Below are 14,471 nucleotides of genomic sequence, written 5' to 3' on the forward strand. Positions count from 1 at the left end.
GAGGGCTGTTGAGAACTCAACCAATGTTGACCTCTGGCCTTGTGCACACACACTTGTGCATAGTCACACAAACAATATGTGTATTTATCAGACTTTGAAGATACAATACTAAAATTGAGTTCTTACAAAGTGAAAGGATCTTTTGAATAGTCTATGATAAGAGGAAAAGAAGTTTAAAAAAAAGCATTAAATAGTATGGCTCTCCCCTTGTTCATTGTACTGTATCATGAAACATGAGGTAGTGTGTTTTTAAAGGAAAGGAGTAAAAAACAGTGAAAAGAATGTGAAATTAAGAAATTTGGATTTGAGATCTGACTTAGCACCTAGAGATCCTTAGCAGTTCAACTAAATTTCTTCCTGTCCTTCCTGATATACTCTATTATGATGATTAAATGAAAAGCACCTAGAGATCCTTAGCAGTTCAACTAAATTTCTTCCTGTCCTTCCTGATATACTCTATTATGATGATTAAATGAAAATGTCTGTAGGAGAAAGGTTTTAGAAAATGGGGGTGGTTTATACTTCTTATTTGAGCATCAGTTCCAGTCTCCCAAATACCAGCTGAGTGTGAAAGTCCTTTTAGTATGCTTCCTCTGCTTTGTAAGCCAGTTTTCATTTAAAGCAGCTATTACTTGTCTGGCTGTTTGCCGTTGAGGCATGAGCTCCTTGGGGTCCTTATAATTACTGGAAAGTCACCTCATACCTTTTAGCGGAAGTTTAACATTTGAATGGATAAGCTCAAGCATTAAGGTGAACTTTTATCTTGGGATTGACAGAATATTCTTGGGGCCCCAAGAAGGAGTGATTTAGCTGGGAACACTTCAGCTGGCAAAATCCTTCAGACAGATCCCAAAGGCCAACTTCGGATCCAGCACCCAAAAAGACAGGCATGGCCGGCAGCCTAGCTCCAGATTCAGTGAGACTGTCTCAAGGGAAGGCTGACAGTGATAGAGCAGGATACCTGATGTCTTCCTTTGACTTCTACACATGCACTCGGGTATACACACACACACACACACACACACACACACACACACACACACACTCACACACTCACACACACACACTCACACTCACGAGGGAGGCAGAGAGAGAACACTAAAGCAAGTAATACCCAAAAAGGTTTCTAGGCTATAGTTGAACTAAAGTCAGTTCTCTATTACTATAAGACCTTATTAATAATACAAAACTATGTTGAAAACTTGTGCTTAGATCTGATTGAAAGCCTTCAGAACGTCTTACAAGATTCTGAATTAGAATATAATGTAGATATGTTTTCTCTGCTCTCATAAGGCAGAGACTGTAGAGGTTTTAAAGGCCTATAATAATTTTTTTTTTTTTTTTTTTTTTTTTTTGTCTTTTTGAGACAGGGTCTCCCTGCAAACCCAGCTGGCCTGGAACTCACTCTGTAGACCAGGCTGGCCTTGAACTCACAGAGATCCGCCTGCCTCTGCCTCCCGAGTGCTGGGATTAAAGGCATGTGCCACCATGCCCAGCTTTAAAGGCCTATAATAATTTTTAAAAATATTTTATTTATTATTTTTATGTGTATGAGTATATTTCCTACATGTAGATAAGAGCACCCGTGTTGTGCAATGCCTGCAGAGGACAGAAGAGGCTGTTGGATCCCCTGGAACTGGAATTATGGATGATTGTTAGCTGCCATGTGGGTGCTGGGATTCGAACCCAGGTCTTCCACAAGAGCAACCAGTGTTCTTAACTGCTGAGCCATCTCTCCAGCCCCAGACCTATAATAATTTTAAGGACTATAGTAATTTCTTGTGGCTACATAACAACTTCATAATAATAATAATTTAGAGGCTTAAAATAGCACATATTATCTCAGTTTCTGTAGATCAGCAGTCCAGGTAGTGTATCTGGAGTCTCTGTTCAGGGTCTCAGTGGGCTGAAGTCAAGGTAGTTAGCCAAGAGTGTAGTCCTCATTTGGGGCCCTTATCCTCCCTTACCTAAGCTTGTAGGCTCTTGACAGAATTAAGTTCTTTGGGTTTGGAAGATGATGGTCTCTATTTTCCTTCTAACTCTCAGTTCCAGAGGCCACTGCAGTTTCATGCCATGAGGTCACTGTAAGCTATTCACAACACGTAGTTTGCCTTCACCTGGATGAGCCAGAGCACACCTCCAACTTCCTCCTCCTTTTTTTGGAGACAGGGTCCCCCTGTAGCCCCAGCTGACCTGGAATTCACAGGTCTACCTCTATCTCCCCAGTGCTGGGATTAAAGGAGTGCATCACCTTGCCCGGTGTAGCTTTTAATGTAGCTTTTAAAAGGACTCATGATTAGATCAGGACCACCCAGATAGTCTGGATAATGTAAAAGTGAACTGGGGCCTGGAAATATGCCTCGGTGGTTAAGAGTACTGACTGCTCTTGCAGAGGACCCAGGTTCAATTCCCAGCACCCACATGGTTGCTAACAACTGTCTGTAACTTAAGTTCAGGTGATCCAATGGCCTCTTCTGACCTCAGGCAATGTACAACATGGTTGCACTTCCACATAATACACTCATACACATGAAATAAAAATAATAAATATAAAAGTGAACTGATTTAGACCATAATCACATCTGTAAAAATCTCTTTCCAGGAGTGCCTAAATTTTTGTTTGACTAACATACAAACACCAGGGCCAAGTTTTGTTTTGATTTAGTTCTTTCTTTGTTTTTGAGAGCATCTCACTGTGTTAACCAGGCTGGCTTTGAACTCAGAGATCCACTTGTTTCTGCTCCCTGAGTACTGGGATTAGTATCTGCCACCACATCCAGCCACGGACCAGCAATCTTGAGGCATAGGTTCATTTTAGAATTCTGTCTGCTAGCCAGGCATGTGACACATGCCTATAATCCAAGCACTCTGGGAGCCGAGACAGGAATATTGAGAGTTTGACACATAGCCAGGTTGGGCTATGTAGTGAGACACTGCCTTTAAAATAAAAAATAAAACTGTCTATGAATGGAATGCCTACTTTAAGCTACTTCATAGTGAAGGATGAGAAACTCATTGAATTTTAATTTTTCTTACTAATAAGAAGTAAACCATATTATTAACAAATGTTCAATTCTTTTATTATATCATGCTTTTTCTCTTTCTGTGTGCGGTTATGTGTGAAGGTGCATGTGTGTGTGCAGATGTGTAGAGGCCACAGGTCAACCTCAGATGTTGGGGTGTTAGAAACTGTCCACCTTCCTTGTTTTTTGACATGATTAGGCTAGTCTGGTTGACCTGTCTGGTTTCTCTAGCACTGGGATTTATTTGTATATATGACCCCGTGCCCAATGTTTTACTGGGGATCAAATTTGGGCCCTCAGGCTTACAGCAAACATTTTATTGACTGGGCCATTTCCCCAGGCCGCTGCAATGTTGTGTGTGGATAGGCATATGTTGTCTTTTGCCACCATCTAAATGAACAAAAGCAAGCAACTTCACTACAGTCTCTCCCCAAAGTATCCTTCCGATGACTAGAAAAAAATAGCTTTTTAAAATCCATGTGTGTGTGTGCATCTCTCCCTCCCCTCCCTCCCCCCCTCCTCCTCCAGAAGCTACTTTATGTGAGATCTCTCTCCCCTCCAGAAGCCACTTTATGTGATCGTAGAACTGTAGAATTCCATTTTCAACTCTGGAAGTTCCATCTGTAGATGAGAGCTTCAGCCCAGGTCTTCTCAGTGACTCCCCATTCCTTCCCCTTCATAGCAATTCTTTTGTTGCAATTGCATCATTTCATCTTTTTGTAGAACCAAACAATGGTCTTCAAGATAATCTAGTCTGGAGGTTTGAAGCTTTAAGGATGGTGACCCATGGCAAAAGAATATTTTACATTGCAGCCCATTATACACATATTCCACTGGAACATTGGAAACAGCTGTTTTGCTTGGGTTTTTTTTGTTGTTGTTGTTAATTTTAATGCTGTTTACAACACACAAAGTCCATGCTACAGCTCATGACTTGGAAAAAAATAAACCAAAGACATAATTCTTTTAGTTTCTTTTCTTCCTTCGGTCTTCCATCCTAGCAACCTAGCTCTTTCCTCTCTTTGGAAGAGGTTCTCTTAACCCTGAGAAGCAAGGTAGAATGTTTTTTGCTATGCCAAGGAAGGAGAGGACCAAGTTCTGGGTAAAGTTGAAGGGTTTTTTTAAAGCAGAAACAGCCTCACCAACAATGATAGAGAAAATGGGTTCATATGCCAGGAGACTAAACTGGAGGCGTTGCTGAAAAAAAAAGTTCAAAATAAGGTAAAATTATAGCTGTGAAATTTGTTAGTACTCTAGTTCTTGACCTGTAAACTTTCTAGTCCAGGTTTCTGCCCTTTGATCACCTGCAGTATAGCTTCTCCTATGTTGGTTTTTATGTAGAGCTATAAGAAGACCAATACTAATCTTTACATTTTAGAGTTGCAAAGCCTAGTTCAACTTTGAGATTATGAAATTATTCACCCTGCTCATGTAATTTAAAATAATCACATTAGTGCTTTCTAAAAATCTAATTGACAGAATAGTAAAGTATTATTTCTTTGTATTTTTTTCTTTTCTAATCATACACTTTTGAAAAAAATTTTATATTGAGTACACAGTGAAGAGTAAGTCTCTTCATCAGTCCATCTAAGTCAGCCAGTTTTATGAGTGTATTATACAGCTATCTTGGCCTCATGTTACCCAGACAATAAGCTAATATGATACAGAGGGCATTTTGCACCTATACCAGTATCACTGGAGAATCACTTTTATAAATGAGCATTTGACAACCTATAGGTGAAGTAGTAGTTCAGTTGCTTACAGACAAGAGAGTTTCCACCTTTAGAGCAGTTTGCTGTGAACTGTTTGTTTTACCTGTTTATCTCTTGGGTTTTGACTGTTAATTTATAATAGAAGGGTAGGGAAGTGCAAGAGATGAGTTGTGGGATGAGTTGTCTTGTAATTTCTGTATTTTGATGGCTCTTGCCATGTAGTGTTTTTTTTTGTTGTTGTTTTTTGAGACAGCCCCAGCTACCCTGGAACTCACTATGTAGACCAGGCTAGCCTCGGAACTCACAGAGATCCGCCTGCCTCTGCCTCCCTAGTGCTGGGATTAAAGGCGTGCGCCACCACACCTGGCTACCATGTAGCAGTTTTTTAAATATACTACACTTTATCAGTACTTTGGCGAGTTTTGTGTCATTCTGAGTTATCAATTTATCCATTATTTTTTAAAGTATTTTGTGAATTTTCAAATAATTTCAATCTTAATAGTCCAAAAAGCTCTTTACCTCTCCACCCTCCAAACCCACAAAAATTATAGAACAGGGGCTGGAGAGATGGCTCAGCGGTTAAGAACACAGGTTGTTCTTGCAGAAGACCTGGGTTTGAATCCCAGCACCCAAATGGCAGCTAACAACTGTCTGTAACTCCAGTCCCAGGGGATCCAACAGCCTCTTCTGTCCTCTGCGGGCATTGCATGACACGGGTGCACTTACCTCCATGCAGGCAATACACACATACACATAAAATAAAAATAAATTTTAAAAAATTATAGAACAAATTTGTTGTTCTCCTTTAATATTTTTTAGTATATTTCTTATTTTTATTTTTTGGGTATGAGTTATTGCCTGCACGTATGTAAGTGCACCCTGTTGTGCAGTGCCTGCGAAGGTCAGAAGAGGGCTTTGGATTCCCTGAAACTGAACTTGCAGTTGGTTGTTAGCCACCTTGTGGATGCTGGGAATTAAGCCCAGGTCCTCAGCTAGTGCTCTTAACCACTGAGCCGTTTCTCCAGCCCCCTCATTAACTTTTTTTTTTTTTTTTGGTCTTTTTGAGAAAGGGTCTCCCTGCAGCCCCAGCTGGCCTGGAACTCACTATTTAGACCAGGCTGGCCCTGCTCTCAGAGAGATCCTCCTGCCTCAGCTACCATTCCTGGCTTTCATAAGCATTTTTTTTAAACTGCCTGTTCAAGTAGTCTCCAACTTCATGTTGTAATTCTAAATCTATATATCTATACTAAAGTGTCATGAAATTTAGAAGTACTTTCCTTTATTGGAAATGGCTTAAAGGGGCTTGATTTTACTGCCTCCCTCTTACCTCCTTCCTCTTTGGGGTAAGAGGCCTATCTTTCTCCCCTATCTCTGAAGTGATTCAAAGACAAAATATTCATACTTTATTTCCCAGTGAGCCATGCATTAAACACCCATCAGTACCACCCGTAGTCCTACCTACAAGCTAGGACTGACAAATTACTGTTGTGTGTTTTGTTTGTGTGCTAGGGATTGAACTCAAAGCCTCCTACATGCTGGGCAAACAGTCTACCACTAAGCGATGGTCCCAACCCTCAGCAGTATTTATTTAAAAGGGATTCCTTAATTCGATTTTCTGTTGGTTGATGTTAGTAAAGAAAGAAGACAAACCTAGAAACTTCCTTATTCTCCCTTTGTGCTTAATAGGAATTTCCCAGTGTTTTTCTGCAGGTATGACCGGGTGCCTGCTATTAGGAATGAGGTAGGGTTTGTGCGTGCCTGCGTGTGTGCACACATGTGGGCATGTGCTTCAGGTGCAAAGGCTAAAAGATGAGCTCAGTTGTCCTGCTCTATTCACTCTACCTTATTCCTTGAGCCAGGGCCTCTCATGGAACCTGGAACTAGGCTGGTAGCCAACAAACTCCAGTAATTCTCTTTGCCCTCCAACAGCACTGTGGTTACAAGCAGGCATGTGGTAGCCTTTTACATGGGCACTGGGGATTTGAACTTGGTTTTTCACTTGAACAGCAAAGGCTGCTACCCACCGAGTCATTCCTCAGCCCAGGACTGAGACTTTAGGAGACTACCTTCTTAGAAATTATGTAGCCCAGAGTGTAAACTTGTGTAACTGGATACTAACTCTGAATATAGACTAGAACCAGTTAGTCATTTGCTTTTCAAATTTCTTTACGCATTTCTCTGTCTGTCATATATTAGCCAAGGAATGTGATCCCAGTTCTTAGCCCTAGGCAGTGCCTACTGTGCTGAATGAGGAGGATTTGACTGTGAGAATGAAAAACAAAAAAGAATTGTTGCTGTGATCTCCCAGTTCATTTTAATGTAGAGTAAAAGTAAATCTAACACATCTTTTACACAGAAGTTACCTGTTTATTCTTCCTGTAGTTCATTGTAGATGTAGACTTGTCATAGCACTCTGTCGTAAAAGTTTTTGTGTCTTAGAGTAGTGTAAGTTTTACTTGTAATTTCTGGTATGTCCCTTCAAGCCGCTCCCTACTACATACACTCAGTGCTTTTCTTAAAATTTTGTTTGGGATCCTTTTTTCTCCCATAATCTTCTCAAAGGAATATGGCTCTACAGTAGATGTGTGGTTGTTTTCTTTACCTGGTAGCTTAGTCTTAAGTGCTCATTTTCTTAAAAAGAGTAGTGAAATGAAGGAAAAAATGAGACACCTGGGAAAAGCACTCTGAAGCTCGTGATGTCACACTTAGCAATGCCTCCACACATTTTACTTGTATTCAGGAAACCTGACTCTGGATTTTCATGATAATGTACCTAGGACCCAGCAGTGAAAAGGCAGTCATTTCTTCGTAAGTTCCACAATTTGTTGGAAGGAGGAATAGGATCTTTATTTGTTGTGGTTAGTATACAAAAGTTCCATAGTGGGTTGAGTTTTTCTGAATATACTGTAATTGAATTATATAACCAACTTTCTTCGGTATGGATAAGATTAGCAAATTGAGGCCAGAGTATGAAAACCTTAAAAGTGGGAGGTGGGGAGGAGTACTTAGATCCAAAGTAATGTACATAAGGAACTCCTAGTGTTCAAATACAGAAAATTAGTGATCTTTCCACTATTTGACTACCCTGTGGTATATATGTGTATTCAATCTCCCAGTGCTTTAGGACTATAGAGGACAGGTATACTCATCTAGTCTTAAGAAGGAGCTTTAGGAATCTAAACCCAAAACCAGAACTATTAATAGGAGTTAAAAAGAGAGGGAGTAAAGAAGCAGAAAGGGATGATTCTAGACATGGAAGCAAGGGAGCATGGGTATACCTTAGGATGAAGCGTACTACAGAGTTTGAACAATGGAGGAAAGGGAGTAGGAAGAGAAAAAGGTAGAAAGAGGTACCAGCTAAAGTGCCTTGTGTGCCATGTTGTTTGGACTCTACCCTTAGTGTATCAGGGAGCCAGTATGCAGAGAAATGATCATAATCCATGGTATGTTTAGAAAATATCTTTCTAAAGAAAATATGGAGGTGGTTGACGTAAGGCAAGACTAGACACAAGACATTTGAGGGTGTGTGTAGGAAAGGATTATTGCAGAAATGTAGGCTCAAAATTATCGATCTAAGGCCATAGTTTTTGCCCATTAGTAATTTGTCAGGGGCGAAACAGGAAGGAGTAAGGCTTAAGAAAAAAGCCTGCCCCGTTTGTTGCTCCTATCTTCAGTAGCACCTCGATTCTTTATTTTGAGAAGGACTTTATTCTAGCAAACTGCACGTTAAATCATTTGAAACTGTAACTCCAAAGTTTTACGCCATAGTTCTTTCTAATGATATGAGGACCTGTAATCTGCATAATTGGCATTCTTAATCCATAATCACTCGAAAACAGTTGGATTAAAGTTAGGAATTAGAACAAATTAAATGTATCTTCAATGATTTAACTTAAATATACTCGAGATTTTGTTTGAGTTTGTGTCTGCCAATCAGAATAGTCAGTCCTTCTTAATTTTTCCATATAGACTTCAATATTTGTTTCTTCTGAAATGATCAAGAACTTTACACTTGGAGTTGGAGAGATGGCTCAGTGGTTCAGTCCAGTGGACCTGTATTGGGTTCTCAGCACCCTCGCAGCAGCTAACCACTGGCTGTAACTCCAATTCAGGGGATCCAATACCTTCTTCTGGTCTCTGCAGGCTTTGCACGACACAGTACACTTACATACACCCAGGCAATACACTCGTACACATAAAATATAAATGAATTAAAAAAAAAAACTTACAGTAGGCACAAAAGCATTCTACATTACTTTTTTTCCTGTCTTTTATGGTTGTCTCATCCAGATGGATGGATGGATGGATGGATGGATGGATGGATGGATGGATGGATGGATGGATCAGCAGCAGCTTTTTTCCCTTATAAATCACTCATTTTCATTAAATTATTTATGAAACATTCAACGTTTTAATAGACAGGCCTTTATAGTCATACGTTTCTAGTTTATGTAAGAAATTAATCTAGATAATTTTAAGAGACTGCCTTCTTACAAATTATATAGCACAGAGTTGGTCCTTGATTAGATTAGAATTTAACTGGGAGCAGAAGAAAGATGGCCTACTAGCCATAAACATTGCCATCAGTTGACTCTACAAAGGAAAGAATAATCAAGTAAAAGACAAAGAACCTCACAGAGTATGTGAAAATTAAGGTTCTTGGCTAATGAAAAGACCATAGATTTTGAGGTCAGATTGAACCTGACTCTAGCTCTGCCACTTACTGGATTTATGAACTTTAACAGCTTATAGAATGTTTCTGATCTTCAGTTTCCTTTCCTTAGCAGTAAAATCAGTATAGCTGTCAGTTCTTAGAGTTATTATGTAGATTAAATGAGACAATAAATAGTTTTTGTTACTTTTAATTTGCTCTCTGAGAATTTCATGCATATGTATATCATGTGTTTTGATCATATTAACTCTTGTTACCCACCCTTGTCCCCTTCCCAACTTCATTTTTTAATAGCTCACTGAGTTCAGTTACTTTGAGACAATAAATACTAAGTGTCTCAACTGCACTTAATGTTCTTGCCAGTACCTTTGCAAAGAAGGGAATTATTAGTATTCTAAGAATCACACCTACTCATGGTATAGCTTGTCTGTATAGACTACTTTGTATGAATCATTTGTGGTCACTAACAAGAGGGAAAAAAAGACTAGACTTTTGAGTTGTGACCTCTGAATAGAGGTACCCTCTCTTCCTGAAAGAGACTGCCAGACGTTAAGTGAGATTAGGAAAGTTTTGCCACTTAGTGATTTTTGTAAGAACAAACTCCTAAAAACTTTCTAAAACATAAAAACTGCACACTAGCTGGGCGTGGTGGCGCACGCCTTTAATCCCAGCACTCAGGAGGCAGAGGCAGGCAGATCTCTGAGTTCAAGGCAAGCCTGGTCTACATAGTGTTCCAGGCCAGCTGGGACTACTGGGAGACCCTGTCTCAAAAAGACCAAAAAAAAAAAAACCTGCACACTAATGGGCCTGTATTTTGAAAAGAATTTTCTGTGGTTTATCTTTACAAGTATTTTTGAAGTAGGTATTGATTCTTCTGAAATGTTTTCTTTCAACAGGTTGTAAAATTAAAGCATTGAGAGCCAAGACAAACACGTATATCAAGACACCTGTTCGTGGTGAAGAGCCCATTTTTGTTGTCACTGGACGGAAAGAAGATGTTGCCATGGCCAAAAGAGAAATTCTCTCCGCTGCAGAGCACTTCTCCATGATTCGTGCATCTCGAAACAAAAATGGCCCTGCCCTGGGAGGGTTATCATGTAGTCCTAATTTGCCTGGTCAAACCACCGTCCAGGTCAGGGTCCCCTATCGTGTGGTAGGATTAGTGGTTGGACCGAAAGGAGCAACGATTAAGAGAATTCAGCAGCAGACCCACACATACATAGTAACTCCGAGCAGAGATAAGGAGCCTGTCTTTGAAGTCACAGGAATGCCCGAAAACGTTGATCGAGCACGGGAAGAAATAGAAATGCACATTGCCATGCGTACAGGAAACTATATAGAGCTCAATGAAGAGAATGATTTCCACTACAATGGTACTGATGTGAGCTTTGAAGGTGGCACTCTTGGCTCTGCGTGGCTCTCCTCCAATCCAGTTCCTCCTAGTCGTGCAAGAATGATATCCAACTATCGAAATGATAGTTCCAGTTCTCTAGGAAGTGGTTCTACCGATTCCTACTTTGGAAGCAATAGGCTGGCTGACTTTAGTCCAACAAGCCCATTTAGCACAGGAAACTTTTGGTTTGGAGATACACTACCATCTGTAGGCTCAGAAGATCTTGCAGTTGACTCTCCTGCCTTTGACTCTTTACCAACATCTGCTCAAACTATCTGGACTCCATTTGAACCAGTTAACCCACTCTCTGGCTTTGGGAGTGATCCTTCTGGTAACATGAAGACTCAGCGTAGAGGAAGTCAGCCATCTACTCCTCGTCTGTCTCCTACATTTCCTGAGAGCATAGAACACCCACTTGCTCGGAGGGTTAGGAGCGACCCGCCTAGTACAGGCAACCATGTTGGCCTTCCAATATACATCCCTGCTTTTTCTAATGGTACCAATAGTTACTCCTCTTCCAATGGTGGTTCCACCTCTAGCTCACCTCCAGAATCAAGAAGAAAGCACGACTGTGTGATTTGCTTTGAGAATGAAGTTATTGCTGCCCTAGTTCCATGTGGCCACAACCTCTTCTGCATGGAATGTGCCAACAAGATCTGTGAAAAGAGAACGCCATCATGTCCAGTTTGCCAGACAGCTGTTACTCAGGCAATCCAAATTCACTCTTAAATACACACACACACACACACACACACACATATAAATACTATATCTCTATATGGACTCGTAAAGGCATGGGTATAATGGTACCCCCAGTAAACTTCCTAATGAATTCTTATGACTGTTATCAGGCTTTATTGGGATTAGGCTAAAGTTGTTAGTAAACTTATAAAAGGCTGCTATGGTAACACTAAACCTAAGTGGTCTCTTGTCTATTAGTTTTGTTTGAGTTATTAATACTATCCTCTAGACTCAGAGACATAGCTTGTGTAAGAATTGCTAAAGCTGAAGTTCACCTTGGCTAAGTGAAGATCATAGGTTGTGTGACCTATGAGCAAATTGTACAGTCTGAGATTTCAGACAGTGGGTCCCAAAGCCTAGCCACATTAAGAGTTTATGGAGGGTACCTGGCATTACAGATGACTCAGACACTTCCAGGGCTGCCTTCTTTACACTGCCAGTTTTGACAACACAGGTTTGTTTTTTTATTTTACAACAACTTATGCCTAATTCTGCAGGATTGCAAGTAACTTTTTAATGCATTGTGATTACTTATTGGTAATAATAGGGCTGATGGCAGTTTACTAGATCACTGGTTATAATTTGGGACAAAAACTGCTGCATTGACTTTCATCTCAGCCAGAGTGCTCAAGGCTGGTATGATCAGTGGATCAGGAGTACAGTTGTCTTGATTGTGAATTTCTGCCCATTGCCTCTCTTGGTGAATGGGGAAGTGGCCACCTGGGTTTTCCCATTTCAGGACGGGCTTTGGGATGCACCTGTATTGGCTGAAAAGTGAGGATGCAAACATTCCATTCATTAGTCTGATCAAGCTATTAATATTTAGACTATAGATCAAAATGTGAAACATTTTATGTTCAATCCATATTTGTCTTGCACATTATAAATATATTTTTATTTTTTAGTAATGTAGGGGAAGGGGAGGGAGATAATAATGCCCTTGGCATAATTCATGAAAGCAGCTGTGACAACCTCCAATCAGTTTACTTCATTTCAAACCCATTTCCAATCACAAGGAAAGATTCTTTGCATTTCACCTGTGGATGTGTATAGCTCCATCCTCAGTATGTTCCCAAATCTGTGCTGGCATTGAAAGGACAAAACATTATGCTGGTGGGTTTTTCTACTAATTATTTTTTGAAGCGTTATTTTCCCAACACAAAAGAGCTTTTTTTCTCAGTATAATGAAAATTGAAATCTTATGTGTATTCAATAGTAAATAGACAAATTTTATTTTTTATTTCCACTTGAAGAGTTACATTTCGTATAAAAGTTTACAAATAACGGTTTTTATTTTGATTTTTTCAGTATAAAAAAGTTGCCTTGATGGCATATTATGATGTAATGCTAATTGCTTGTAGGATAGTTAAATGTCAGTATTGAAACCTAATCTCTAGCTGCCGTCTTGTAGATATGAACGAATGTTCACCAAGCATGTATTTTGTATTTTGTTGCATCGTACACTGCAACTAATAAGCCAAGGAATCGACATATATTAGGTGCGTGTACTGTTTCTAAAAACCACAAACTAAGAATGATAAATTATCAATATAGTTTAGTATTTGCTAATTTTACTACACTCTTTTGTTATGTATATGTAGGGAAGTCATAGGGATTATAAATTCAATTTGAGTAAAGTTTAAAACCATATATTTTATGATAAAGGGCCTTTAACTTAAGATGGCCAAAGCACTGATATTATATATTTGCTGTAAAGAGAATTATAAGAGTTTTATTTTTCTGATATTAAAAGTTACTTAATAAAGACTTGTTTCCATTAACTTGAATGCATTCTCCTTGGTGTTTTTCATGTGATCATTAGCATTTAACAAATTTCCCCACTCCAACTCATGCTCTTTGTCATACTGTGTGTGTGTGTGTGTGTGTGTGTGTGTGTGTGTGTGTGTGTGTGTGTCCAGTCCACAGAACTGAATGTTGTGTTAAAGTGGAGACATTTGATTTTAGATTTAGGTACATGTTTGTGTAGTGACGACAAACAATCACTCCTGGCCTAATTATAAATGGATTTTTTTTTTTTTTTTGGTCTTTTTGAGACAGAGTCTTCCTGCAGCCCCAGCTGTCCTGGAATTCACTATGTAGACCAGGCTGGCCTTGAACTCACAGGGATCCACCTACCTCTGCCTCCCAAGTGCTGGGATTAAAGGCATGCACCACCACGCCCAGCATAAATGGCTTTTTTTAATACACTCATGTTAATCGAAGCCTGAATTTGATTTAAATTCTACTCAGTTTGTAACCTTTGTTTACAGATTTTTCTCTTTAGACCACCAGCTTTCTCTAGAGCCAGTTCTTTCTATATATGAAGGAACGTGTTTTTTTGTCGTTTTTATGTTTGTACATGTGCATATAGCTGCACATGTGTGCATGTGGAGGCCAAAAGGTCAACATGGGATGTCTTCCTTCGCTCTTCGCCTCTTTATCAGACAGGGTCTCTTGCTGAACCTGGAGCTCATGTTTCACTGCTTGGCCACACAGCTCTGGGGATCCCCCATCTCAGCCCACTGCCCAGCCCTGAGATTACCTGGCTCTTATGTGGGTGCTGGGAATCTTAACTCGAGTTCTCATACTTGCACAGCAGGCACTTTACCTACTGAGCCATCTCCCATCCTGAAAGTTGAGTTTTTAAACTTTCACTTAAAACTACCTTCTGAAAAATTCTATGGTTGACACAAATAATACTTCATTTATGAAACTGACTTGATGATGAGGAGTAAATTGTTTCCATTTGATTAAAAAGAATAAAGCCATCTTTAAGGTTAATTTAAAGAAATCAAATTTTTATTAATATAGAAGTATGACACAGCCATAGAAAGTCTTTTCATTTAGGTTTTTTTTTTGATAGATTGTAAGACTGCTAGAATACTGGAATGTGTAGATTGTGTTGGGCAAGAACAAATTATATGCATTAT

General features: G+C 39.6%; 1 protein-coding gene across 1 annotated transcript in view; it reads left to right on the forward strand.

Annotated features, from left to right (window-relative positions):
• The window catches only part of Mex3c (mex-3 RNA binding family member C), a 90,603-nt gene extending 77,281 nt beyond the window's left edge, over positions 1-13,322 (forward strand). The window contains exon 3 of the mRNA XM_017795889.2: positions 10,304-13,322. Within this exon, the coding sequence (XP_017651378.2) occupies positions 10,304-11,529 (1,226 nt within the window). The 3' untranslated portion in view covers positions 11,530-13,322. The remainder of the gene's footprint in view (positions 1-10,303) is intronic.
• The last annotated feature ends 1,149 nt before the right edge of the window (positions 13,323-14,471 follow it).

The sequence above is a fragment of the Nannospalax galili genome, unplaced genomic scaffold (assembly GCF_000622305.1).
Source record: "Nannospalax galili isolate Female #2095 unplaced genomic scaffold, S.galili_v1.0 scaffold489, whole genome shotgun sequence".
Taxonomy (NCBI): domain Eukaryota; kingdom Metazoa; phylum Chordata; class Mammalia; order Rodentia; family Spalacidae; genus Nannospalax; species Nannospalax galili.